The sequence below is a fragment of the Myotis myotis genome, unplaced genomic scaffold (assembly GCF_014108235.1).
Source record: "Myotis myotis isolate mMyoMyo1 unplaced genomic scaffold, mMyoMyo1.p scaffold_m19_p_5, whole genome shotgun sequence".
Classification (NCBI taxonomy): Eukaryota; Metazoa; Chordata; class Mammalia; order Chiroptera; family Vespertilionidae; genus Myotis; species Myotis myotis.
The window spans coordinates 99310546-99338462 of record NW_023416357.1 but is presented as its reverse complement, the minus strand read 5'-3'; the positions used below and the strand labels follow the sequence as shown (position 1 = coordinate 99338462).

The following is a 27917-nucleotide window of genomic DNA, read 5'->3' as shown; positions in this document are numbered from 1 at the left end:
CCCTGCCTTATCTCCGCCCACCTCGGGGGCTCGATGTGCGGCTGCGCACAGCGCGCCCGCCGGAGGGAGCGCGGTCACGTGACTGCGACCAGTCGGCCAAGATGGCTGCCTCCTGCGTGGCCGTGTTAGCGCTGTCCCTGTCGTTGCCGCTGCTGCTGCTGATCGCGTGGAAGCGCTGGCGGCGGGAGCGCATGGCCCGGCACGCGGTCGTCGTGGTGCTGGGCGACGTGGGTCGCAGCCCCCGAATGCAGTATCACGCGCTGTCCTTGGCCAAGTGTGGCTTCTCCGTGACCCTCCTGGGGTTCTGCAGTGAGTGCCGGGGATCTGGGAAGGCGGCAGCTCTCTCAGCTTGATCACCTGTTCTCTCTCCTCCCTTGGGCAGCTCTCCGCGGTGCACGAGCCCGCTGTTGTCCTGGACAGCTGCTGCCAGGTCCCAGGCTTTGCTGGGTGGGTCTGCGTGAACAGGCTAAGGGAGCTGTAAACGAGCGCCTGCCATATGCCAGGACAGTGCTAAGCTAAATGGACTCATTGCGTAGTTCTCACTGAACCCTCCTAGTAAGTGGAAAGGCGGGCTGGAACCCAGGTGCGTGTGACCCCAGGGTCAGTATTGGTAACCGCGTCTCTGCTGCTGCTCTTGTCAGGCTGCGTCTGAGGAGACAGGCAGCCTGTTTCCCCTGCCTTCCTCTTTGCAGAGCTCTGCAGGCAGATGCCTTTCATTTGCACAGCATGTCCAGCTTTCCCCTCAGTGTGTAGCGTCACGTGTGTCTGCTCCTCCATCCTCTTCCGTGTTGACATCGTTAAAGGGCAGCTCATTCTATATGAGTGTAAAGCAGTAATAAGAGCACTGGTTGCCTTTGGTCTCTGTTTAGAGTCTGCTCTCTGAGGGTGGGGGGTGGAGTGGGACTTCATAGGGGTCTCCCTGTGGTGGGATAATACCACCATCCAGGGAATCTAGATCAGTTTGAGGGGCTACTATGTGCCAAGTATTGTGTTACCTAAAGGTGAATAGGATTCAGGCCCTTCCTCTGTGGGAAGTCTAGTGGAATCTGAACAAGAATTGGCCTCATTCTCTGTTCTGGCAATTGAGGAACAGAATTGTTTGGAAAGTCCTATTTTCTGCCCTAGCTGATTTGGCTCAGTGGATAGAGCATCGGCCTGTGGACTGAAGGGTCCCAGGTTCGATTCCGGTCAAGTGCACATGCCCAGGTTGCAAGCTCGATCCCCAATAGGGGGCATGCAGGAGGCAGCTGATCAATGATTCTCATCATTGATGTTTCTATCTCTCTCTCCCTCTCCTTTCCTCTTTGAAATCAATAAAAATATTTTTTTTTTTTTTAAAAAAGAAAAGTCCTATTTTCCAAAATACTCTCCACTATTTTGCCTGAGCTGGCAGGTCATCTGTCTTTAAATTAGATTGTCCTGTCTGGTTCATTAAAGGGGACATTCTTTTCAGACTCCAAACCCCACGATGAGCTCTTGCAGAGTGACAGAATTCGGATTGTACCTTTGACAGAACTTGAGAGACTTGCAGGTAGGGTGCAGCACACTCCATATTTCTGTGTGTGTGTGTGTGTGTGTGTGTGTGTGTGGCGGGGTGGTGTGTGTGGGGGTGCTGGTGGTGTCTGCAAATTGCCAAGAACTCTTTTGGTAGTGACAGCTGTTTTTTGACTTGCAGTTGGGCCGCACATTCTTCAGTATGGAGTCAAAGTTGTATTTCAGGCAGTGCACTTGCTGTGGAAGTTGATGTGCAGTGAGCCAGCAGCCTACATCTTTCTCCAGGTATATGACAGCCCTGCTTCTTTCTGTGAGAATCACTGTTAACAGTTCTCCTTACTTTCCAGCCTTTAAAAATGCACAGGTTGGTAAATAAATTGCACGTCTGTGTGTATAAACTTTTAAGGATATGAATAGGAGACTAGAGTATGTGTCCATTCTGTTTATGGTACCCATCCAGTTTACTTTTCTGTGTCATTACAGGTAAGTCTCATGTTGTACTTATTACACATCTAAGTGTTTTACATGTGTTAACTCATTTAATCACTGACAGCAATCCTAAGAAATAGGTTCTTATATTACATTTTAGAGATTTTAGAGATGAGGAGACCTAGATCCAGAGAAGTTCAGTAAGTAGCCCATTGTTACATAGCTAGGAAGTGCTGGAGGCAGAATTTTTTGTTTTTTCCATCTTTACCCAAGGGTATTTTATTCTATTGAGTTTTGGAGAGAGTAGAAGGGCAGGGGTTGGAGGGGTGAGCGGGGGGGGGGGGGGGGGGGGGGGGGAGAGAGAGAGAAAGAAACATTGATTGGTTGCCTCCTGCATGGGCCCTGACCCGGGGCTGGGGATTGAGCCTGCAACCGAGGTATGTGCGCTTGACTGGAATTGAACCTGTGACCCTTCAGTCTGTGGACTGATGCTCTATCCACTGAACTAGACCGACTGGGGCTGGAGGCAGCATTTGAACTAGGTAGTCAGTCTGGCTCTGGACTTATGCTCTTAACCTCTTCCCTTCACTTTTTAGCATATAGAAACACCTTTTTTTATTTATTTAAACATTTTTTTAAAAAATTGATTTTAGAGAAAAAGGAAGGGAGCGAGAGGGATAGAAACACCAATGAGAGAGAAACATCGATCGGCTGCTTCCTACACACCTCCCTGCTGGGGATTGAGCCTACAACCTAGGCATGTGCCCAGACCAGGAATCGAACCGGTGACCTCCTGGTGCACAGGCCGACACTTAACCACTGAGCCATACCGGCTGGTAGAAGCACCTTCATTTAATTGGCTGATGTACCCTAATTATTTATTTAGTCCTATTTTATGGTAAAAGAGTATCAATGAATATATGTTTTTTGCATAAGTCTGATCTCTTTCTTGGGATCCATTCATAGGAGTGGAAGTGCTTGGTCAAAACTGATGCACTTTAAAATGCTGTGGTGTGCTACCTGATAGTCCTAGAGTAAGGATGGGCCAATTTATCCCCCACCCAAGGGGATGCCTCTTCCCTCACACAATTGCCACCTAACTAAATGTACCTCCTTGGTTTGATGACCTGGGACTTTTCAGGTTGGTCAGTTTGTTTCTTTTATGACATTTTATACCTTTTTTAGTGAAGAAGAGGGTCTTCTGGCTATCGATCGTGTACATTGCACCCAGTTTATTGTCAATGATGGTCTGCTTTCCTCCTCTTCATTCAAGTCTCTCTTTTTCCAAGAACCCCCCCGGCCTGCCTGCCATTGCTGTCTGCTGGTTTGTGGCCTGCCTCTGTGGGACCAAGCTCGTCATCGACTGGCACAACTATGGCTACTCCATTATGGGTCTGGTACATGGCCCCAGCCACTGCCTCGTTCTGCTGGCCAAGTGGTGAGGGTCTGGAAGGATGGTGCAGATACCTTCCCTAAACTGTGGTAGGAAAAAGGGCCTGGGGGGAGACTCAGTGAAGCTGGTTCCTTATATACTCTGTGGGGTAAGGGCTAGGCTGGGGAATTGGGCGGATGCTGGTTAAAAGTGATGGAAACAGGCCTAAGCAAAGGACACATTTGATGGCTCATGAAACAGAAAAGTCCAGAGAAATGGCTGACTTAAACTCAAAAAGGGTGTTATCAGGACCCCTTTCATCTCTCTTTCCACACTCCCTCTGGGAGGTATTTCTCAGGTTCTGGGAGCTCCCCTTGCTGTCAGCCTCACCCTGTCAGGCTCTGGAGAGAGTGAGCCTCTGATTGGCACCTGCCATCCTGTGACCTCCCACTGAGGCCAGGAGCTGTTGCACCACACTGCCTCAGGCTTGGCACAAGTGCTCCACTGGGAGAGCTGGGATCCCAGGTGTACCCAGACCAGATTCCCAAATAAACACGGGCTGCTGCTGGAAGATAGAGACACAGGCCACCGTTTAATGCGGCTGATGAGACAGGGAGAGGGAAGAAGGATCTGTGGTTGCAGGTTTGACCAGGAGCAGGCAGAGTTGGTCTGTTCTGAGCCCCAGTATACAACACCTGCCTCAGCTGGGATTTGCAGCCTCCCCTGATGGGTCATTCTCTGATGGTGGTAACAGCAGTGGTGGCAGCAGTAATTATTGAGCACTTGCTGCATGCCAGGCTCAGTCCAAGTCCTTTATCCCATTCAGTCTACACTACCCCCCTTTTACAGGCTGGGAAATCAAGGCTGAGAACCATTATGTCTCTTGTCTCACAGCTAAAAGTGTGTGGACCAAAATTCAGGCCCAGGCTGTCCAATTCCAGAGCTCTCTGCATCCTGAGTTAGCAACAAGCCCCGATACACCAATGGTGTTAACCTGAGTCTCATTCCCCCTTTTCGGTTCTCTTTCAGTTCTGCCCTATCATCAGGTTGCAAGCCTCCATTTGGAGCAAAACTGTTGTTGACACCTCTCTGTCATTTGCCAAACTCCTCTGTAACACATGGGGAGCATCCTCAGCCCTACAGCCTTTGTAGGGAACTAAAGGCTAAAATTGCAGGGTAGCTAAAATTTAATAACAGGGACTTTATTGTATTTCTTCTTATGGCAAGAGAGAGCGGATTTTCCCTTCGGTAGCATATATTGTTTCCTTTGAAAGTAATTGTATTTAAGCTGAGAAGCGATACAATGTAAAGAAAGATGTGAAGGAACAGTAGCACAGGTGGAACTCAGTACAAATCCTGGGAAGTTACCTTGCCAGTGACCCGATTTGGGAGACCCCAGCTCTGCAGCCTCTTCTGTATGGAAAGGTTTCTAGTCACATGGTGGTTATGGTCATGGGGCCTGGCCAGGGCTCCTGGCTGAGCAACACTGTGTCTTTTCAGGTACGAAAAGCTTTGCGGACGCCTCTCCCACCTGAACCTGTGTGTGACCAGTGAGATGCGGGAAGACCTGGCAGAGAACTGGGGCATCAAGTAGGGACCTGGGGTGGGCAAGGGGCCCCAGCTTGGTTGGTCCCAGCTGCAGTGCTTGCTGTGTCATGTTGGCGAGGCATCTGGAAATATCCAGGGGCCTGGGAGATGGTTATTGTCTTGAGAAGCTGAGGGCGGAGGAGGTTGGAGTTTCTTTCCCAGCCAGCCAGATGGCCCAGGCAATTTTTAAATATATATGTTGGTTAATTTCAGAGAGGAAAGAAGAGGGAGAGAGAGATAGAAACATCAATGATGAGAGAGAATCATTGATTGGCTGCCTCTTGCGTGTTCCCCACTGGGGATCAAGCCTGCAACCCAGACATATGCTGGGAATTGAACTGTGACCTCTGGTTTTTAGGTCGGCACTCAATCGCTGAGCCACACCAGCTGGACTGGCCCAGGCAGTTTTGATGTTAGAACTTCTCTTTCTGATTCCCCAAGTAATTCATAGCTTATTATTGTCATTGTCTGAGACTTGGATCCCCCAAGTGCCCTTCTTTTTTCAGATCCTCCTGGGTCTTCTATTCCTTAAGCCCTTCTCCACTCCTAGAGCCTCCCTCTGATCTCTTTGCAGAGCTGTGACTGTCTACGACAAGCCAGCATCTTTCTTTAAAGAGACGCCCTTGGACCTGCAACACCGGCTCTTTATGAAGCTGGGCCGCACCTACCCTGCACTCAGGGCCAGGTAGGTCTCCTGTCTTCCATCTTCTCTTGTGTTCGCTGCTGTCCTGGCTTCTCCCCCGCCTCTTTGCTGCAGACTTAGGAATCCACTAAATCTATGGGTTGGCTAACTATGGCTCCAGGCCCACTGCCTGTTCATAAATAAAGTTTTATTGGAATGCAGCACATTCATTCGCTTACGCATTGTCCATGGCTGCTTTCACACTACAACAGTGGAGCTGTTACAAAAGAGATCAAATAAAAGCTTGAAGTGTTTATTCTCTGGCCATTTAAAGAAATGTTTGGCCTGCAGAAGGTTGTGGGCATTTTACCCTCCTGCCTGCAGGCTCCTGACCCCATGGCGGCGTCTGTGGACCTGTGTGATCTGTGGGGTCTCCCAGGGCTCAGGAAAGGCCCTTTAGCAGCAGTTCACAGGCCAGTTGTTTGCTCCTTTCAGTAACCTGGGAGCCAGGTGGGAGGTCACAGCATCTTCATCCTAAGTCAGTGGTCGGCAAACTGTGGCTCGCGAGCCACATGTGGCTCTTTGCCCCCTTGAGTGTGGCTCTTCCACAAAATACAGACTTCTGCGCATGGGCCACGAAGTTTCAATCGCACTGTACATGCACGCCCGCATGTGGTATTTTGTGGAAGAGCCACACTCAAGGGGGCAAAGAGCCACAAGTGGCTCGCGAGCCGCAGTTTGCCGACCACTGCCCTAAGTTGAGGGAATGATAAGAACAGGAAGTTGGTGAAGGCTGGGGCTGAGTCGGTCTTGTCTGCTGTTGTGACCTCAGCACCTAGAACCAATAAATATTGATACAGAAAGCAAGGCTCATGTCTGTGCCCTGGCCTAGGGTTGTAGGGTTGGCTCGGTGTGGCTGACATGGCCATACCCTGACCTTCGGGAGCTTCGGGGCCTCGCTCTGGTGGGCGATGGCCGTCCTGGGGCCTGTGGGCCTGCTCTGTAGCATCTTACAGGCTCTGTCTCTGCTCCTTCAGCTCAGATCCCTTGGACCCCGCCACGGAGAGGTCGGCCTTCACGGAGCGGGATGCTAACAGCGGGATGGTGACACGTCTTCGTGGGCGGCCGGCCCTGTTGGTCAGCAGCACGAGCTGGACAGGTCTCAGGATCCCCCTGTGCACTTGGGGGCTTGTATGAGCACCTGTCTGAGCCGGCATTCTCCTTCCTGCCAGGCCTGTGCCCCCCACATACATTTGGGGTGCCCTGAGGCCCTGATGAGAAAGGGGAGGGCGTTGAGCTGGGTGGGATGGAGGTGGGGGGAGACATTTAGAAACCAGCATGATACTGTCTCTCTTCTTGTAGAGGATGAAGACTTCTCCATCTTCCTGGCAGCGTTAGAAAGTAGGTGTGTGGCTGTGATCAGGAGCTGGGCTTGTCAGGGGCTGTTGAGCTGCGTGGTGTCCTCTGCAGAGTGTCCCTCCCCCCTGGGCTGCAGGGTGGGCAGCCTGGGCACTTGGGTGGTAGAGGTGGTGGCTCTGAGTCCCCATTTGGGTCATTGAGTGTCCAGGCCCAGAACTGAAGTGCCATCTCTGGGAGAGTGACCTTGTGTCTGGAATTGTCCCTCCGCATTCCCCTCCCCCACCCCTCCCTCACCTGAGTAGACGATCCTGGTCATCATGTATTTTCTTAAACACAGAGTTTGAACAGCTGATCCTGAATGGAGAAAGCTTGCCTTCTTTGGTCTGTGTGATAACAGGTACTGCCTGGGACCCTCCATGTTCCTGTATTTGGCTTGGGGGCAAGGAGAGGGGAAGGCATCTGCCTTTCTGGTGTGCCTCTCCTATGTCAGGCACGGAATGTCCTTGTTTCCTTAATCCTCATGGCAGCTCCCTGACATAGGTTTTTCTACACCTATTTGACAGCGGGGGAAACTGAGGCTCAGAGGGCCTCACAGCAGGGCCTGGGGCCTGGGTTTGAATCTGAGCTTTTCACTTTTTCAGTGGTTTGCAGGTGTTTCTTTAAAAGAGGCCACTGTCTGACATAAAATTGCTTCCAGAGTAGCCCAGTGGGAAGAGAAGCAGAGCTGTGGTCGGAGGAGGAGGGTCCTGGGCCAGGTGTCCCACCTTCAGCACTCCCCTCCTCCTGGCCTCTGGGCTCCCAGGGTGGCAGAAGCCCACTGCACATGCCATGCCACCTGGGACTCCTGGCGAGGCACAGGGCAGTCCATGTGAGAATCGGTGTCTAATTGGCACTCTGGCGCCAGGCCAGAGTTTATCCTGGCCACGCTCGCAGCCTGCTGGGTGCAGGCTGCCATGGCCTCAGTGGTCAGGGTGCACAGCCCTGGAGGGTTGTTTCCGGAAGGAGCCAGATGGGAGTTTGCTTGGAGCTGAGGAGTGTGGGCTTCCTTGGCAGGGGCTTCTCAGGTCTGGCCATGGGTGGAGCCAGAGGCGGGCCAGTGCAGTAACTCCGATTTTCTCTGAAAGGCAAAGGGCCTCTGAAGGAGCATTACAGCCACCTCATTGGCCAGAAGCATCTCCAGCACATCCAGGTCTGTACCCCATGGCTGGAGGCTGAGGATTACCCCCTGCTTCTAGGTGAGGATGCCTGGCAGGAGGCCTGGGGCGGGGCGGGCGGGGGGGGGGGGCGTTGGAGGCGGGTGGTGGGAGTGACAGAGGGGGGGCTGGGCTGAGGTTTAAGAGGGAATACTTTAGGGCTGGAGGACAGACTTTTTCTGAAAATGACAAGATTGTAAATATTTTATTGGCCTCTGTTGCACATTTGTTTTTGCAACCCTTTAAAAATTAAAAGATATTCTCAGCTCAAGGGCCATACACACATCAGCCTCAGGCTGAGTTGGGCCTGGCCTTGGGCCCTGCTCCAGGGGCCACCTGGGACAGAGATGCTGCTTGCCAGGAACCTGTCGGAGGAGCTGCTGACTGAACTCCAGGAAGGGAGGCTGTTTCCTGGTGTGCCAGCTCCTCCTTGCCCGGTGGGCTCAGGTGCTGTTTGCCAGGGATTGTAAGAGGTTTATGTCCTTTTAGGCCTCACGCCCTCCGTTCAGTCCTGCTCTTCCGTCCAGGCAAGAGGGCTGGGCTGGCTCTGGTTGGGGCCCATTGTTCCCAAGTGCCGGAGGGCAGTGCCGAGATGAGGTTTAGGCATATTTACGTTCCCTTCGAGACTGTCCTCCCCTTCTCTTCCCGTCTCCATTACTCTGGGGAGGGCAGAGTTGGCCTGGTGCTGATGCATCTCCAAGGCTCATCTTCCAGCAGCCAGTGAGCAGTCCAGGCAGAGAGCCTTGTAGGCAGGCGTTTCCAGCCGATACTTAGTGAAGTGAGCTTGTTTATTTGGCTTTATTTTCACAGCGACAGCTGGTTTTCTGTTGAGTCTGCTGTGGGTTCAAAATTTTTCTAATTATTATGATAAAATATATATAACAGAGTTTGCCATTTTAACCACTTTCCCATTTAAAGTGTACATACAACTCAGTGGCATGAATTATGTTCACAGTGTTGTGCAATCATCATCACTGTCTGTTTCCAAAACAGCCTCATCACCCCAAGCAGACACTCTGAATCCATTCAGCATAATTGCTGTGGGTTCTTTTAAAATAAATGGTGGTTAAGTAGGAAAAGGGAGTCTGTTTAAATTAAAATGTCAATGATAGACAGGTAGTTTTCAGATAGGGCTGCGTGGCCAGGATTGGACACTGTGTGTCCCCACCCTGCACCGGATGCTTGGCCGGCTCCAGCCAGTTCTATGAGGGGTTGGGAGTGTTTCCCACTTCCCACTCCCCACCAGAGGCGTCGACCCACAGTCCTCACAGCACGTGTGGTCAAAGGGAGCATGGCCAGTGCTCTGACAACCCCACCCCCACCCCCTCCGCAGGGTCAGCGGACCTGGGCGTCTGCCTGCACAAGTCCTCCAGCGGCCTGGACCTGCCCATGAAGGTGGTGGACATGTTTGGATGCTGCCTGCCTGTGTGTGCCGTGAACTTCCGGTGGTAGGAGCGGAAACGGAATCTTCTGGGAGTTAGGTTCTCAGATTAGCAGCTGGGGGAACCAGTGTGGCCAGAGCTGCCCCCCAGAAAGGCTCCACCTCCTGATCGGGGCGCTCAGCCAGGTGGCCCTGGGAGTGGGAGTCCCCGGGTGGGCTGAGTCCTACTGCAGGAGTTGGCTTCCGCTTAGAGCTCATGTTGAAGGAAAACTACTCGTCCTCAATACTCAACTCGGGGCTTGTGCTCAAAGGATAAAGCGGTGGCTGAAATTGCCTGCACAGTTTACATGATTTTATTTCTCTCTCCCTTTTGTCTGAGCTCATTTACTCTTATTCAAATTAGTCAAATGAGTGCAATTCTGTCTCCACTCTTCCTGGCAAAGATGGGGGTTTGGAGAGGACAGTGTGAGAAGAGGCTCTAGAAACTGCTCTCCCATGGGCTCATGAGCCAGCCTCTGGATGGAAATCAGGATGTTAGACCCTTGTGTGAGCTGAGCACTGCACTCTGGGGTTACCCAGAAAAGTCACCCGTAATGTGCTGCCTCCAATGGGGTTGCCTTTTACCTTGTTTCTCTGCCGCATGGTTAAAAAACAAGCAGAACCCACTGAGCGTGTCCTCACTGTGAAGAGCAGAGAGCAGGAAAGGCCCAGATCCCTGTTCATTGTCCACCCCCCACCTCCCATGCCCCCAAATCGGTTTGGAGTTTTGATATGTACCTTCCCAGGTCTGTTTTCTATTCAGATGTCAAATCTAAGACCAGATTCATTGGAACCAGACTGACTGTTCCTGACCCCTGGTTTGGCCTGTGGGTGGGGAGTGGTGGCATGGGGGTCCAGGTGGGCACCTTGGAGTTCTGGTGTCTTCTCCAGGCAGCTCTCAGGCTGCCCTCGATTCTCTCTGCAGCTTACGTGAGCTTGTGAAACATGAGGAAAACGGCCTGGTCTTTGAGGATGCAGAGGAACTGGCTGCTCAGCTGCAGGTAGTGTGTCTGCCGCTGTGCCAGGGCTTGCAGAGCCTCAGGCTGGCACTGGGCCATGCCTCTGGACTCCGTGAGCCTGCGCTGGGTCTGGAGAAAGGCAGCAGGAGGGAACCGCGGTCCCAGAGGTTGGGCCTCAGTGGGCCCGGGGGAATTCAGGCACACTCCACCTGCTGCTAGGTTTGTGGAGCTTATGCCACGCAGATGATGGTGCACAGGTGGACGGTCATTTAGGGAGCAATGGATATCAGGAGGGAGAGTGAGGAGTGAAGGGAGCTTCCTAGACCAGCCTTGCAAGATGGACGGGAGTCTTCACAGGATACTTATTTCTTATTACAAAAAGTCTTATATCATCATTTTTGATAGTTGAGACATGGGTGGCAAACTTTCTTGAAAGGCCCAGCTAGAAAAATCTGGTGTGACTGTGTTTCAGTAAAGCTCTATTTACAAAGACAGGTGGAAGGTCCAATTCAGCCTACAGACTACAGTTTGCAGATACCTGACTCAGTTTAGTGAAACTGGAAAGAACACAGACATTGTCTTGTTCCCAGCCCATGGGCTGGATGGTGCTGGGCAGAGACTGAGGGGTGGGTGCTCTTGGAGGAAAGAACAGCATGGCAGAGGCTGGGGGCTACTGCAGGTCAGTGTGTGGATGGCGAGCACTGCAGCTTGGCTGAGCTGTTGAGTAGGAGGAGTAGGAAATGGAACATGGCTGGGGTGTGAGGGGTCCAGTAAGACCAGTGAGGGAGGGGCTGGCTGGGCCAGGGAGGTCAGGCTCAGAGATGTTTGAGACCAGTTTCCCACACTGTGTGGAAACTGGGCAGGCTGGTGCAGGGAGGCCACTGGAGACTCCCAGCCACTGGTGGTGGTAGTGTGGCCACAGAGGGAGGGTTTCTAAATCACTGCCCGGACAGCTGTGTTTGGGGTGCAGCTGTGTTTGGGGTGCAGCAGAGGTCCAGGCTGCTGGGAACAGGGGTGGGGGTGTCGGGAAGCGGTGATGAGGGAAGTTTTTGTCATTTTTCTTATAGATGCTTTTCTCAAAGTTTCCTGATCCTGCTGGCAAACTGAACCAGTTCCGGAAGAATCTTCGGGAGTCCAAGCAGCTTCGTTGGGACGAGAGCTGGAAGCAGACAGTTCTCCCTTTGCTTGTGGACACATGACCCCTTGGGCCAAAGACTGAACCCTCCTGAGCATGTCCTGGTGTTGGATGTCACAAAGAGGAAGACCCTGAGGCTCATGCAAACTCCGCCTTGCTCTCATTGGCTTCCCACCAGAACCGTGCTCCCTGTCCCTCCTCCAGCCTCTTCCAGCTGCTTGTTCCCTGCGCAAACTGTGTAGAGCAGCGCCTCCCAGTGGATGGCAGTTGAAAGGATAGCAGCAGGTGCCATGCATGGGATGAAATTATTCCCCCCCACCCCTTCCTTTAAACTTTATTCAAACTTTTTTAAAACACTTCATGACAGCCAGGTTTGCTGTCATGAATTATGGCAGTTTCATGACCACTTTGGTCAATAAAAAGTCGTATGGTCATTTTCTAAGTTGCCAGACAGTCTCAATTCAGGACAGAGAGGTGAGGGCAGCAAGAACGTTTTCATTTAATTGGCGCTGGTATAGATGGCTTCCCATGCCTGGGGACACTCAGTTGCACCTCTGTGACGGGGGGATGTGCTTTTCTCGTGCTGGCTGCTCCAGTTTTGGGAGGTCCATTCTACACAGAATCTGTTGGAAGCCTCATTGCTTCCTGTTTTCTTTGAGAATGATTTAAATACCTCCAGACAGCCAGGCTGTGGGCCTGTGCTCAGAGCGTTAGATGCATTGGGCTGTCACAGTCAACAACATTAACACATCAGAAACGGAGGAGAAATCCCAAACCAAAGGGCCACAAGAAATTCTCAGTAAGATGGAGAAGGCTGTCTACCAAGTGAAGTGCTAGTTCCCGATGTATATTGTCAGAGACCATTTCATTGCTCTTCCTGCTTTATGAAGGGTAAAAGGGTTTGGGTGATTGGAACCGTTAAGGGGAGAGGACCTGTAATACGGAGATCTTTACAGAGCACTGGAGTATGAGTCCCACATTTTCCTAAAGTAGGGAAAGGGGTGTCTGCCTCGCACCTCAAACTCCGGGAGGGAGCTTCCACAGCTCTACATGTGAGGCTAACCACGTAGCAGGGGATGTGGGACATCTCAACAGCCAAGAGGCTTCCCACACACGCTGAGGAAGGAATGAGTTCATTCAGCTTGGAATGAACTTATTCTAATGACTGGGAATCTGTGGCCCAGGAAACTAGTCCAGCCTTGAGTCACTTCTCTCTCTCTCTCCTTTCTTCCCTCTAGTTTATTACTTTCCTGTTAATTGCCTGTGGTCTATTCAACATCTCTTTGTCCCTGTTTTTGTCTCCTGGTGTCTGCCTCTCTCAGCATCTGTTCTGTCAAGTCCCTAATGTTTTGATTCCTGCCTTGACATGGGCACCGCGGCCCCCACACTGTGAGCAGAGATGTGCCATGTGTACTGTAGGATGTGTGTCCAGAATGGAGGAAAACATACTTGATATATATGTTTTTACCTGCACAAGTGGAATGCTTATCTCTGAGCCAAAATTTTCATTTCTGATTTATGGTGATTTGCTTACAACCAGAACTGCTGACAGAAAGGGGTACCCCCACACTTGAACGGTTATATTTCATTAGAACAAAGTTGGTGGTTCCTGATTCAGAATTGAACACTCTTCAAACATTTAAGTCCAGGGAAAGTTTTATCAGCTTTCCCACATAAAAATTCTTTCCCAAGTGATTTAATTTTCATGGTAATTTCCCCAAACATCTGCAAACCTACAGCATTAGTTTCAGAATTTCCATCTCCGAGTGCTCTTCGTAGGGAAATAGCTTCTGGTTGTGGCGAGGCGCTGCTTCCCATGAGATCCCAGCCTTCCCTGGAAACAGAACATATGTGTCTCAGGATGGTGGGGTCTGGGGACAGGATGTCGCCTGTCAGTGCAGGGCTGCCGGACGGGCCTGGGGGTGGAGAGTGGGGGAGGGTACAGATTTTCAAGCCCCATCCAGACATCTAGAGTCAGCCTCTGGGAGCAGGACCAGGAATCGTGTTTTTGAACACTTCATGACAGCCAGGTTTGCTGTCTCTGCCCATCGGCCATGCCCATCCCCAGAAGGTCATGGCCTGCCTGGGTTCCCTGTAGCTCTGCACCTGTCCTACACCTCATCGGGTGCAGCCAAGACCTGAACCCGCTCTGCCTGACTGGTCAGCACGTGCCTCCTCACAAAGGCTGGACACGAATCTGAAGGGGCAGCCGCCCTCTTCATGAGCACAGATGTCTGAAGAGCCATTGGTGAGGTTCATTTTGTAAGTTTTATTTTGAATGAAAAATTAATATTTAAAAAGGAAATGAAAGGAAAGAAAAGCATGGAAGCATCTATGATCCTGCTGTCCAAGCATAACAACTGTTAACTATTCCAGATTTCCCCCACGTGAATAGTAATATAAAGGTGATTATTTTTTAAAATAAAAATTGGCTTATGCTATTTATGCTTTTTGGTACTTCGCGTTCTTCATTTAAAATATATTGTAGATTTTGATGGTTACCAGACGGGAGGGGTTGGGGATAGGTGAAAAAGGTGAAGGGACTGAGAACTACACATTGGTAGTCATGGAGATGTAAACTACAGCAAAGAGGATATAGTCAATTATATTGTAATAACTATGATATTAGATGGTTACTAGATTTATTGGCGTCATCACTTTTTTTAAAAAATTTATTATTGAGGGAGGGGGGTCACAAGATGGTGCGTGGTTTACTGCCCAGGGAATTGCCGGCGTCATCACTTTTTAAGTTACATAAATATATAACCACAGGGTTGTACACCTAAAACTAGTATGTATTAAAAAATACATACTGTAGATACTTTCCCTTATAAGTCCCATCTCCAGAAGGACTTCATTCTTTTCGAGGCTCACAGTACTCTGCCAATAGGACATGGGCACGTGTGGGTGGGTGTTCGGGTGGTCTCTGTGTTTGTCAGCAGAGGCTGCTGCGGTGGGGCTTTGCTGGGGGAGGGTGTTGGGGCAAATGGGTCCTGCACTGTTGTCAGGTTCCGAGATAGAAGGCCTGGTTGGGCCTGGCAGGTGGTGGGAATTGCAGGGCAGTGGGTGTGGGGTGGGAGATTAGCGGTGGAGAGCAGGAGTTACTTAGCCTCCCTACACCCATGTTTCCATGGGCAACAGAGGATGACACCCCTCCAGCTGCTAGAGGGGCTGGCACGTCAGGTTTGGGGACAGTGCCTGGTCCACAGAAATGCCAGTTCAGGGCTGTAAATGGCAGACTCCTCTCCCTTCTGAAAGTCACCCCTTGTTCTTTCATTTACTGTGCATTTAATCCAGTAATAGCAGCTCCCGTTTTCCTGGGCGTTCCTGTGAGTCAGACCCTGCTCCACCTCAGGTGGATGTTCCCACTGTATAGATGCCCGGAGGCAGTGCCAACTCAGCTCCACCAGGGCGAGTGTTGGAACCAACTCTGGAGCCTGTGCCTGACGGCAATGTGGTCTGAACCTCGTCTACCCTGACACCACTGGCATCCGCCATCCCGTCCACTTTACAGCCAATGAAACCTGCCCTAAACACATGGCAGGGCTGCTGGTCCCAGCCCTCTAGGATCATGGTGTGCGCTCTCTCTCCCTGGGAGCCCGCTCTCCACACTGCCTCCTCTGCTGACTTCAGGGCGGGAGTTATCGCCCAGCCCAGCTTCTGATTTGTTGCTGGGGCCCCATTCTTTCACTTCCCTGGTTTCTGCCTCACTGGAGTCCTGTGTGGGGCCAGCACAGTGGCCCCTGCAGGCTGGACGGCCTTGCAGCCTGTCCTGGGCTCACCTAGCTCAGTGGTGAACAGCCGGCATGTCTCTGGGTTGCGGATGGTGAAGGCAATGTAGGCGTCAGGAGCCTGCCGGTCCTTCTGGCAAGCAGAGAGTGTCTGCAGGACCCTGACCAGCGAGAGGACAGTTTCTGGGCAGTACAGCACATCTGTAATGAAAAACCCTGGGTCACTAACAGGGACTCCCTCTAGGATTCAGGACCCCAGAATGGAGAGTGCTAGGTTGTGCCAACCTTGGTAGCAGGTCAAGGGGCAGGAAAGCAGCAGTTCTATTAGATGGAAAGAAAGTTATGTATGTATAAAAAGAAAATCCTAAGGAGAATGAAAGCTGCTGAAAGACAAGGCAACAACTGAAAAATATCAAGGACTCATTGTTGTTCCTTAAAAAAAAAAAAAAAAAAAAAAAAAAAAATCAATTCTTTAATAAAGCAAACCTGAGTCTGCTTCAGACTTCTTGCGTCTTTGCTCTCTGCGGGGTGGGGACCACCTTGCTCCGGCCTGACAGCCAGGCTTACAGGGATGGTGCCACCTTGGGGTGTGCTGCTTGGGCTCTACGCTCCGGCCACTGTGTGCCTATGGGTCTCAGGGCTGTGGCCCAGGACCAGAGGTATAGACAGCTCTGTCAGCCAGGGATAAGGGGTCTGTTGGTGGCCAAGCCAAATGTCCCTTCTCTCAAGGAACCTGTCCTTGCACTAGAAGCGGGGGGTCCCCTCTGTGGGGACTCGTCTCCGAAAGACACGGTGTGCATCTGGGATAGAAACATGCAGGAGCTGTTCTCCTCAGGGCCACACAGATGGCGATGGTACCGAGCACAGGGAAGCCAGCGCTGACAGAGGGGGGGTACTCAGAGCGCCTTCCCTGACTCAGACTCCACTATGGTTGGACGGTGAGCCCCTGGGTTCCCGTGACACACAGGGGACTCAGACAGTCCTGGGAATACTGTGCTGTTCCTGTGGCCCTGAAAGGACAAGGCTGCCACAGCCATTTCCCACCCCCTCGGTCTGAAGATGGGGCTGCTCCCACTACTTGATTTAGGTTCCAGATGGCAACTGAGTAGCCTCCCTCAGGCTCTGGAGAGGGACACAAAGGCTGGGCTAATAGGTCAGACCACCCTGGTGCCCTGGGGCCTGCTCTGCTCATCCCAGGCCTTGACGGCAAGAGCCAGGTTCATTTATCTGCTAGAACCACTACAATGGGAATGCAAGTAGCCACTTGATCAAACAGGCGCATGTGGCTTTAGGGCACCCCAGAGGCACACCCTGTGCTTTGATGTCACTCTGGAGGCTCACAGTGACCCTTCCAGATGTCTCATCCATCTGTACCTCCCTGACCCTGCAGAGTCCATGGTCCCCTTCCCTAAACTGACAGTGGGTGGAGCCACAGGGAAGCCACAAATGGAAGCCACAGGGGGCTGAATGGCACCTGCTGCGATGATGACGTCTGGCTGGAAGGCAGCAAGCTGAGGGGCCGTCACGATGTCCCAGTCCAGCTGTGCCACCGTCACCCTGGGGCTCTCTGTGTTGTGGGTGGTGTGTCCTGGGTGCTGCGCAGGGGCGGTGGCATCTGACTCTAACAGGAGGCCATTGAGAAGGATGTTCCCTCGGAGCTGCTCGAGGACAAGGCTGTGACAGTCACTGAAGACATATGCTCTAGGATGGCACATCTTGCAAATGGCCAGGCCTGTGAGGCCGGCTCCACTGCCGAGCTCTAAGACAGTCCTGAGTGGGAGAAGGGGACATGTGTTTGAAATCGTGCTGGGGAAAACTCGCCTTGGTACCCTGCCTGCCCTGTGCCCCGAGGTCACCTGTGAGTGAAAGCCGCTGGGTTCTCTATGGCCCATTCTGCAAGGTAGAGTGCAGCATTCCACGTGACCAGGCCGGTGGTGCCATGGGAAATGATGGCTGAGCTCTCAGAAAGTGTGACTGAGTCTCCGGAAGGCTGGATGGAGACAGGTAGAGAGATAATCCAGCTACCAGAAGACAATAAGCTGGTGTTAAAGAGAAAAAAATCACAGCAGGTGGATGGCTAAATAAACTGGTATGCCCATGCCATGGAATACCACACAGCAATAAAAAAGAACAAATTGTTGACACATGCACCAACCTGGATGGATTGCAAGGGCGTTATGCTGAATGAAAAAAACCAATCTCAGAAGGTCACATACTGTGTGATTCCACTTATCTAACATTCTCAAATTACAGAGTTGTGGAGACGGAGAAACAGATCAGTGGCGGGGCTGCCTGGGGTAGGAATGGGGACTAGCCATGGGTGTGACTATGAAGGGGTGTCCTGAGGGAGGTCTTTGCCGTGACAGAACAGTTCCGTGTCTTGACTGTGGTGGTGCCTGTGCAGTCCCCACATGTGGTGGATGACACAGAATTACACACACACTGTGCCATGTCAGTGTCCTGGCTGTGATGCTGTGAGTGCCAGGTGTTTCCGCTGGGGGACACTGGGGAAAGAGCATGTGGGCCTCCCTGTACGATTTTTGCAGCTTTCTGTGAATCTATAGTTTTCTATAATAATAAAAGCATAATATGCTAATCAGACCAGATGTCCTTCCGGACGAAGCCAGGGCTGGGAGGGTGGAGCCCCTTGCACGAGTTTCATGCGTCAGGCCTCTAGTTAATAAACAGAAGTTACACCTCTCTGGTACCATGAGCTACATGTGAACAGTCTCAGTGTGTGGGGCTTCCTGAGTTCAACCTGACATCTGGGGCTGGGGGAGTCTCTGGCCTTTGGAGTTTCCTGTCATTTCCATCCCCACAGCAGGTGGGGACCTCATGCTTGGCTTACTGGCATGTGTTTCTTGGAACATCCAGTCCTGAAACATGTTCTCCAACCTGGGGCTGCTGAGAATGACACCCCCAAGATGCAATCACCCACTCTTAGTCTTTTATTAAGACTGGGGGTGGGGAAGGGAGGTCTGCTTCAGATAGATTGGTCAGAGATAGCTTTTTTGAGGGGGTGACATATGACCTGAGATGTGGGTGAAAAGGAGAAGTGAGGCATGTGAGGTTCTTGGGGGAGAGTATTCTAGGCAGAGCAAGTGCAAAGGCCCTGAGGCAGCGTTGCAGTTAGTGAGTTCAAGGAAGAGAAAGAAGACCAGGGGGCTGGGGCTCAGGGAAAGCAGAAGGTACTAGACAAGAGAGAAAGGCTGGGGCAGGGCATGTGGGACTCATAGGCCACCTAAGGAATTAGGATTGAGTGATGGTGCAAAGGGAAGCCACTGGTGGGTTCTGAACAGGTGAGTGACATGATCGAATTTACCTCAAATCGGGGATCACTCAGGGGAATTTGGGGAAGATGGCTACAGATTACTTTTGAATCTTCCTGAATCTCTACATCAAGAACAGACAGAGCAGTGAGATAGGGACAACATTTACAACAAAGTATCTCTGTGAGCCTAAAAATATCAACAGATGAGGGGAAACCACAGGCATAAGCCTCATGCTCATTTTGTCTGTGGAGACAGAAGAGGGAAGCAATGGGGCATGTGGCTGACCTGAGGACAGGAGAACCCAGAGCTACAGGCATTCATCGGGATGCAGGGGCTGGCCAAGAACAGCAAGAACACCTAGGAGGAAACTTGACCATCCGAGGTGGTCAAGGACTACACGAAGGAATATGAGAATGAAAACAAAACAAAACTAGGTAAAGTTAAGAGAAAAAGGAGGTGAAATGAAGTGATTTTTAAAAATATAAAAGAAGTCCGGCTGATGTGCCTCAGTGGTTGAGTTTTGACATATGAACCAGGAGGTCATAGTTCGATTCTTGGTCAGGGCACATACTTGAGTTGCAGGCTCGGTCCCCAGTGTGGGGCGTACAGGAGGCAGCCAATCAATGATTCTCTCTCATCATTGATGTTTCTTTCTCTCTCCCTTCCTTTCTGAAATCAATACAAATAAATTTAAGCCCTAGCTGGTTTTGCTCAGTGGATAGAACATCGGACTGCAGTCCTGGGTTCGATTCTGTTCAAGGGTACCTTGGTTGCAGGCTCTTTCCTGGCCTGGGGGCCTGGTCAGGGCTTGTGCAGGAGGCAACCAATCGATATGTTTCTCCCACATCAATGATTCTCTCTGTCTTTCCCTCTCTCTTCCACTCTCCCTAAAAATCATTGGAAAAATATCCCCTGGTGAGGATTAACAACAAATATATGTGTGTGTGTGTGTGTGCGTGTATTCCCCCCCTAAAAAAAAAAAAATAAATTAAGAAAGAGATTGCTATGGGATGAACTGTGTCCCCCACCCCCACTTCCAATTCATATGCTGAAGTCCTAACCCCCAGCACCTCTGAATGTGACCTTATTTGAAGACGGGGTCTTCACAGAGGAAATCAAGTTCAAATAAGGTCCTGACTGCATCCTTATATGAAGAGGATATCAGGACATCGAAACACCACAAGGGATGATGCTGTGAAGAGACAGGGAGGAGACGGCCACCTGCAAGCCGAGGAGTGGCTGGACACAGCCTTCCCTGCAGCCCTACTAACAACCTGACTGTGGAGCTATAGCTTCCAGAACTGTGAGGTGATACATTTCTTTTGTTTAGGCTACATGTTTTAAGGTATTTTTTAATGAAAAACAAAAGCAAAGAACAAGTACTAAAAATTATAATTTAAGAAAGCATTCCTGAAAAAACAAAATGATTTGAAATAACACGGAAGGAATACAAACATTGCTCCTGGGATCACCAGCCCCCAATAATCAACCCAAGACACATTCTAGTAAAATGACTGAACTTTGAAGAAAGAAGACCCGTTGCCCATCGAAGAGAAAAGGGAGAGAAAATTAGATTATCATCAGGCTTTCCCACAGCAATGCTTCATGCCAAAGAAAAGGGAGAAACATATTTAAGAGACTCAAGGAGAGAAAATATGAGTCAGAATTCAAGTATAAATGGCTCATACTGTTATCAACATGTAAGAATGCAGGGAAGGTCAATCCCAGAAGCCCTCCTTAAAGAATCTATTAGAGACCAAACTTCAGACAACCAAAATGGCTAGAGAGACGTCAACATGTGGATTGAGGGGAGCTCTAAAGACATACAGATTGAAAAGGAAGAGACTATGGGATGTGTGCTAGGTCATTCATGTCTATGCCCACCCCCTGGGCCCCGTGTCTGTTATGTTACAAGGCAAAGGGATCTGAAGATGTGGTTAAGGTTACAGGACTTGAGATGGAAAAATTATCCTGGATTATCTGGGTGAGACCAATTTTATCATCTGAGCCCTTAAGAGTAGGGCCTTGTGAGCTGGCTGCCAAAATTCTGTCTTTTGACTGAAGTGATGGTTACCAGGGTGGCTGCCTTGCAATGATTCAATAAGCTGTATATTTATTTTGTGTGGTTTTCTGTATCTATGCTTTATTTTATGGTAAAAGGTTAAAAACAGACAAAAACATCCAAGATCCCTTTGACTGTTGTGTGCAGAATGGATTTTTGTGGGGCATGAAGCTGGAAGACCAGTCAGAAGGCTGTGACAGTGGTCCAGGCTGGTGAGGATAGTGGGGTGGGGGTGGGGGGGGGGAGAGTGGGAAGTGACTGCTGTCCTGTAACACCCACTCATCAAGCATTTATTGGGGACTGTTCCTGCTAGTAAATACTATGCACAACCTAATTTAACTCCCAGCCACCCCATAAAACAGGTACTATTATTTGTCAAAGTGCTTGATTTACAGATGAAGAAACTAAGCTCAGGGGCAGTTAACTGACTCCACCTAAGACCACAGAGCTGATGGGTCCGAACCCATGGAAGGCTGCTGGAGCCTGAGTTGTAACTGTGTGCAGAGGCGGGTGTCTGGCCTGTGGGGGGAGGGAGGCGCACGGCTCCTACCAACAGATAGCTCCTGTGGCACTGAGTGGGCTCCTCGGCTGTCAGGATCTCTGCCAACGCCTCGTACAGCTCGTCCAAAGGCTCTTCATGAGCAGCTTCGTGCTGGGGGTGGTGGAGCGAGAGCTTCAGCAAGAGCATTAAATATGGACCCTCATGAACCAAACAAAGGTCCTGTCTATTTGCCTTTACTCTGACTTCTAAAAACGACTGGAGGATTTTCACCAAATATGGTGAGGCAGATTGGGATGGACTGACGTAACACAGGCTACCTGGCATATAAAAAATTCACTCAGTTGGGGGACCTGAGTATCTCAAAGAGGTACAGAGAGGGCGAGGGTGAGAATAAGGAGTAATCTATGGCAGCAGAAACGGAATGGCATGGGAGCTGCTGTGTGTCAAGGACAGAGAGCTCTGCCCTTTGACCAGGATGTCTGGGATGGAGAATACAAATGGTGCTTTTAAGTGGGCCCGGGCAAAAGCCACAGGATGGGCACTCCACACTTCAGGGTGTGGCTTCATCAGTGGGCAACCTGTCCTGCGCCCCACGGAGGTGGGGTGGGGTGGGGGGCATCGGTGGCCTTGCTCCCCCTAGTGGTGTGGGAGAGACCTGCTGGTGAGAACGAGGGATGGAGGCAACGGAGAAGCCGGGATTGCTCCATGTGCTAAGCATGGGTGAGGCACGGCCCTTGTATTCAGAGGCCAAACAGGTCAGGCCTGCTACTGACCACTGAGGTTTTGTCTTACTGAACTCCAGTCTAACATGAAATTCAGCAAATTTGGGTTCAACCTTAAAATCCATCCTGTATCAGTCAGGAAAAGAGCTATTCCAGTAGTTCATTGGGAGGAAGGTAGTAAGGGGAACTAGTTATAAAGGCATTGCAAGACCTAAAACCTCCAACAAGGATAGTGCAGCAATCCAGAGATTGGCAACAGCAGGAAACTGTCAAAACCTCTCAGGTGGGAGAAGAGAAGGAGAAGGTGGGGATTCGATGCTCAGGGCTGCCCGGTGGAAATGACAACTCGCACAGGGACCACAGAGGAGACGCAGCTGCTGCTGGAGATCCCTCGAGGCAGAGAGAGAGACAGGCCTTGGCGTTCTCTTTCCGCCCTCCACGGCCTTTCATTGGTCGAACCCAGCTGGGAGACAGCTGCCCAGGGAGCACCTGCCATACGGGGTTTGCAGAGGAGGCAAAGGGCATGGGCCGGATCTGAGCTCCAACAAGCAAAGCTGGGCAGAGGGCCCACTTCTGGAGAGCCAGCCAAGTGCCAGATGCTGTCTGGCTACCAGGCAGACATGCCCACCACTGACCTTTCTGATGAGCTCCGAGAGAAAGCACCGGGCATACTTCACAGACGGCGGATGCTTCACACACAGAGGATGTTTCACGGTCTGTGACAAGGGACACATGTGAGTTGCTGAAGAAACCCGGCCTGTAGTCTCCCATGGGCTCTACGTGACTACAGAGCAAACCCCAGTTACCCGATCCCTCAGCAAACACATACAGACACAAAGGTTCTGGCTCTAGGTGATTCTCGTGCATCTGAAAGAGTAAGTCTTCAGAATAAGCCCTTTCCCAACACTTCTCTGCTGCAGCAGCACAGGCTGTGGCGGTGTTTCTAACACCCATTCTGGGCAGGTATGTGAGGCACACAGACCCAAGCAAACACCCTGCTATTGACTGAATGTCTGCATCTCCCCAAATTCATATGTGAAATCTAACATCCAATGCAATGGTTTTATGAGGTGGGGCCTTCGGGAGGTGATTAGGTCATGCAGGTGGAGCCCCCAAGAATAGATTAGTGCACTTATATGAGAGACCCCCATAGCAGTCCCTTGTGCCTTCCACCATATGAGGATACAATGAGAAGATGGCCCTCTATGAACGAGATAGCAGACCCTCAGCAGACACTGAACTTGGCACCTTGATCTTGGACTTCGCAGCCTCCAAAACTGTGCGAAATAAATTACTGTTGTTTATAAGCCACGCAGTCTATGGTATTCTGTTAGAGCAGCTGGACTGGTCTAAGACACACCCCTTCCCAGGGCAGCCAGCATGAATGAGAGTTTGTAGTAAGGACAAGTGTGGGATTGCCTGGCTCCATGGAAGAGGCAAGAGCCCAAATGGTGGAACAAGGCAGATTTGGCACCTGTCCTCCTGGAACTCATATTCCAGCCAAGGAGATGAGCAGGAGCCAGACCATGATGAGTGCCCTGGTGGCCAGGGCAGAGGAAGATGGGGGCTCCACCTGGGATGTGGAGGAGGGGAAAGGGGGCTCTCAGGGGTGACAGTTCAGTGGAATCAAAAAGCTGGAGAAGGAGGCCCAGGCAGAGAGAACAGCTTAAGCAGGCTCCAAGGTGGCCACAGCCTGGCATTTTGGGAAGGAGGGCAGGGTGACAGGAGCAATGAGAGTAGGGACCAGTTCCAGGGGGCCTGTTGGCTGGAGGGACATTATTTTACCCAAGGGCAATAAAATACCCACACACTGCTCAGGGGCTTTCTAGTTGGCTGGTGTTAGGTGGGGGAAGAATCAGAGTAGCCTACAATGAACAATAACCTTGGACATCTCTGAGCTCACAGTCCTAAATACTAGATTGCCCTGAAGTCTTCCCCAGTTACAGCTCCACCTTCTCTACTTGGTGGTCAGAAGGATACCCCTGGTTTACCCTCCACATAGGAATTCTTTTTTCTTTTTTTAATCCTCAACTGAGGTTGAGAGAGAGAGAGAGAGAGAGAGAGAGAGAGAGAGAGAGAGAGAAGAAACATTGATCAACTGGTTGCCTACCGTATGTCCCCTGACCTGGAATCAAAGCTGCAACCTTTTGGTAGACGGGACTATTCTACAACCAACTGAGCCCCATTGGGTTCCTTGGAGGGCTTAGTGGTGGGAGGAGGATCTGTGACTCCCCTGAATTTGTATTCCAAATGTATTCTGATGCTTTTTTTTTCTGGGGGGAGAGCCCATAGCTTTGGGTTTTGAGAAGGGTTCATGACCCTTCAGAGGGTTGGGAGCCAGGAGGCAATGTAATCTGCACTTGATCCACATGGCCAGGGGCAGGTCAGGCACAGTGGTGGTTCCACATATACCCCCACCCACACGCATCTTAGAATCCAAAACTCAACTCCAAAAAGCAGGGGCCCACCTACATCTGGAAAAGAGACACAAGTGGGCAAGACTTGCATCTTTATTTTTCCCTTAAATGTAAAGAAGAAATTCTCTGAACAGTTAGCAAATGCTAGATGTTCCCACAGCTGTCACTTGTTTTCTCTGTGGACAGTTTAAAAAACATCTGCCAGACTCCCTCCTCTCAAGTAGATTTTTGTATATTCTGATATCTTCATCTAAGACAGAGCTCTCTGAGGTGCTCCCACCCAAATGCAGAGCCTTTCTTTTTAAAGGAGACAAGCACAGGCACTGCACTTCTGTCCTGTCCTCATGGGCATGTCAGGAGGCTGGTGATTGCATCCCAGTGACTGACCCTGTGATTCTTACCTTCTGCAAAATATCCAGCAGCAGCTCAGAACCGGAGTCCCTTAATTTCTCTTCTAGGCTCTATTTGGAGATAGATTGGGGGGAGAGAGAGAAATCAAGACATTTTCACAGGAACATTAAACATGCAATAGGACATGTTGGAAAAGTGCTAAGTGATCTCTCCCCAGGGACCTGGGTGGGTGAAAGCCTGACCTTGACAAGTCTTAGGTTATACCTGGATGAGTCAGAGAAAGAATATCAGGAGATAGACTCATGGTTTGCATTAGCCCTGGCTGCTAAGCCTCGCCTGGGTCACAGACCGGCTTGGTGGCTGTCCTTGTCAGCCAGGAATTACAGTTACTCAGGATGTCAGCGCCTGGTGGGCTTGCCTTGGACTTGACACTGAGTTAATGTGCAGCTGCCAGGCCCAGCTTATACACTGTCCTCTCCTGCAGGGGGCTGACTCCTGGTAGTGAGCTCAGGCTCCAGAATCAGGCAGACTGCCTGGCTGGTGTGCGACCCTGGGCAGATCCCTTTGTTTCTCCAGAACGACTTATCACATGTTGTAAGACCTGGCCCTGGCCTCTCTCTTGCCGTCATCCATCTCACCTCTGCTCATGTCACTCCAGCCACACTGGCCTCCTTACTGCAGCTTGCTCTCACTGGCAAATCTCTGCACTCCCTGCTCCCCAAGACCTCCCACAGCCCACTGCTTCACTGTTCAGGTCCTGGCTCAAATTTCCCCTCTTGGAGGCCTTCCCGGATTCCCCTCCTTTGATGAAACATTTCCTTGTTTTATTGACTTTATAGCCACTGCTATCATCCCGTGGCGTTTTCTTTTTTTAAATATATTTTATTGATTCCCTACAGAGAGGAAGGGAGAGAGATAGAGTCAGAAACATCGATGAGAGAGAAACATCGATGAGAGAGAAACATCGATCAGCTGCCTCCTGCACACCTCCCACTGGGGATGTGCCCGCAACCAAGGTACATGCCCTTGACCGGAATTGAACCTGGGACCTTTCAGTCCGCAGGCCGACGCTCTATCCACTGAGCCAAACCGGTTTCGGCCCGTGGCGTTTTCTTATTTATTCATTTACGTGTTTATTCTCTGGCTCTCCCATCTGAACAAGGCCTCATCTGTGTGCTGCTGATCCTGGTGCCTGGCTCCTGGAAGGCAGTCAGTAAACATTTGGATGGAATAAACATACTAGCTAACACTTACATCCATTTACCATGAGCCAGGCACTGCCTCAGATACTTCACTGTCATGTACTCCTGATAACAGCCCTTTGAGGTAAGCATCCTGTTTTACTAATAAGAAAACCACAGCCCAGAAGTATGCAGTCACTTGCCCAAGGTCACACAGCTTGTATGGGATTGGGCCAGGATTCCAAGCAGGAGGCTGTCTCTCAGGTCTGCACTCTACCTCTCTTCTAGTCAAACAACCTGTGTGGCAAAACACAATAGCAATAGCACCCACCACATGGGTGTTGTGGGCCAGCCTAAGCATGCATTTAGCATGGTCCTGGTACAGAGTATGCGCTTATTTTACGTGAACAATTTTAGCTGCTATGGAATTGGGTTCCATAGATGCTGTTAGAAAGGTTTACATTTTGGGTTAAAAATGTACATATCCCTTTGTGACTGGAAATGAGCTCTCAGAATGCTAAATGGTTTATGTCAATAAAATACAAATGACTAAGGAGGGGAAGACCTGGGAAGGATACATATCCAAACTGAGTCATCCCAGTGAGCTCACCGCACATGAATTATAAAGGAGGCAATGTCATTGGAAATCTCCTTGGCAGGAGGAAGCTGCTGCCATGCCATTGGCCTGTGCAGTGGCAGGTCCCCAGGGCAGGGGAGCTGAGACCTCTACCGTCTATTTTCTGGCCGGCTTTGTCCCTCCCTGTCTCTTCCATCCGAGGCTTAAGAGCCTCCAAGTTGCCTCTGAGACGATTTTGTCCAAAGCTGATGACAAGGATGAAAACACCCAGTGGCGTGCGTGTGTCTGTAATTGGGTGGGTGGGTGGGGGGGTTGTCTGTGATCTGGTCACTGCGCTCATTGCAACCTGATCTCCAGCTGTGCTGAGGCCTTGACCATTAAAATAGGCAACAGCAGCTGTTTTTCATGCCCGGGATGATAACTGGCTAAAAAGAAAAAGTCATGAAAATTATTGGGAACTGTTCATGACCCTAAAAAGCTGAGTGAAAAAGGGAGTTGGGAGGAAACCCCGCATTCCTTCAATTCGTGGGACCCAAGTCAGCACAGGTAGCGGAGGGCGGGAAGGGCCCAGAGGGGAGGGAGCTGATGGCCGGGGGAAGGGTGGGCTTCCCAGTGGCGCGCAGGTGCACCTCCTGCTCTCCGCCACCAGCCCGCGCGGCCCCGGCGCAGCCCCAGGACGGGGACCAGAGGTATGGCCCCGACACCCGAAAAAGCCGAGGCCGTCCCGTGGCGGGGAGGGAGCCCGTAGCGCCCCCCTCACCAGTGCTGCGCCCCCCGCCGCTCGCACTCAGCGCGCCCCGCCGCCCACCTGCCAGGGGAAGGAGCGCAGCGCGCGCGCCGCCAGGAAGCGGCGCTCGAAACTCTGCAGCAGGCGCGAGGCTTCCACGCTCTCCTCCCGCGCCATGACGGGGCGGAGCCGCCGCGTTGCTCCGGAGACGGGGCGGAAGCGGGGAGGTGCCCGGAGGAGGCGGTACCAGCCTAGGCGACTGGCCGGGGCCGAGGGCGGGGCTTGAAGCGGCCAGAGAAGGCCGGAGGGGCGGGGGCGGGGTTGGGGGCGGGGCCTGGCGCGCTCGCGCTCTGGTTGGAGAGGCTAGGCGATGCTGGGTCCCTGGGTGTGGTTTGGGCGGGAAGTCCGGGCGTTGCGGGCTCTGGGAGGTGGGACTTGGGGAAAGTTGGAGGCGGTGCGGGAGGCGGCTCTGGCGAGCTGAGACCTGGGAGGTGGGGCCAGGGAAGGGGCGGGGCCAGGCGCGGGCGGGGCGGGGCGGGGCCAGGGTTTGGCGCCACACGAAAGCTTTGCAGCTCCGCGAGCGCTCCCCGGGGAGCGTCCCCTGAGGCTGAGATGCCGGTAAACATTCTGCTGTTCCCGCACTTTCCCGAGGGTTTCTTTGTCGGGGGCAGCCCCCGCCTCCCTAACCTAGACCTGTCCCCGTTGGCGCCACCTCTCTGTGTGAATGGGCAAAAGGGACCTTCCCTGACCGCCCTTCATGCCCCTGGAGGGGGTGCCTCCTCAGGCCCGGGGTCCGTGGGCTCCG

General features: G+C 51.5%; 2 protein-coding genes across 7 annotated transcripts; one reads left to right on the top strand and one right to left on the bottom strand.

The window, feature by feature from the left end:
• The first annotated feature begins 74 nt into the window (after nucleotides 1-74).
• ALG1 (ALG1 chitobiosyldiphosphodolichol beta-mannosyltransferase) lies at nucleotides 75-14027 on the top strand. Of its 3 annotated transcripts, XM_036309048.1 has the most exons (13): nucleotides 75-309; nucleotides 1454-1531; nucleotides 1676-1779; nucleotides 3213-3361; nucleotides 4796-4885; nucleotides 5457-5567; nucleotides 6542-6663; nucleotides 6867-6905; nucleotides 7201-7260; nucleotides 7988-8098; nucleotides 9390-9504; nucleotides 10402-10477; nucleotides 11503-14027. In XM_036309048.1, the coding sequence occupies exons 1-13, from the start codon at nucleotides 102-104 to the stop codon at nucleotides 11632-11634; spliced, it is 1395 nt and encodes a 464-aa protein (XP_036164941.1). In that variant the 5' UTR covers nucleotides 75-101; the 3' UTR covers nucleotides 11635-14027. The 3 variants fall into 3 exon arrangements, with proteins under 3 accessions (XP_036164941.1, XP_036164942.1, XP_036164943.1); XM_036309049.1 differs by lacking the exon at nucleotides 7201-7260; XM_036309050.1 differs by lacking the exon at nucleotides 11503-14027 and having other exon boundaries at nucleotides 9390-9532.
• EEF2KMT (eukaryotic elongation factor 2 lysine methyltransferase) lies at nucleotides 13209-27322 on the bottom strand. Of its 4 annotated transcripts, XM_036309051.1 has the most exons (8): nucleotides 27194-27322; nucleotides 24678-24737; nucleotides 22495-22575; nucleotides 21186-21287; nucleotides 17158-17291; nucleotides 16776-17071; nucleotides 15353-15502; nucleotides 13209-13404 (listed from the first exon to the last, which is right to left on the bottom strand). In XM_036309051.1, exons 1-8 carry the CDS (start codon nucleotides 27287-27289, stop codon nucleotides 13304-13306), a joined length of 1020 nt encoding a protein of 339 aa, XP_036164944.1. In that variant the 5' UTR covers nucleotides 27290-27322; the 3' UTR covers nucleotides 13209-13303. The 4 variants fall into 4 exon arrangements, with proteins under 4 accessions (XP_036164944.1, XP_036164947.1, XP_036164945.1 ...); XM_036309054.1 differs by lacking the exon at nucleotides 15353-15502; XM_036309052.1 differs by lacking the exon at nucleotides 21186-21287.
• Between the last annotated feature and the right edge of the window lie 595 nt (nucleotides 27323-27917).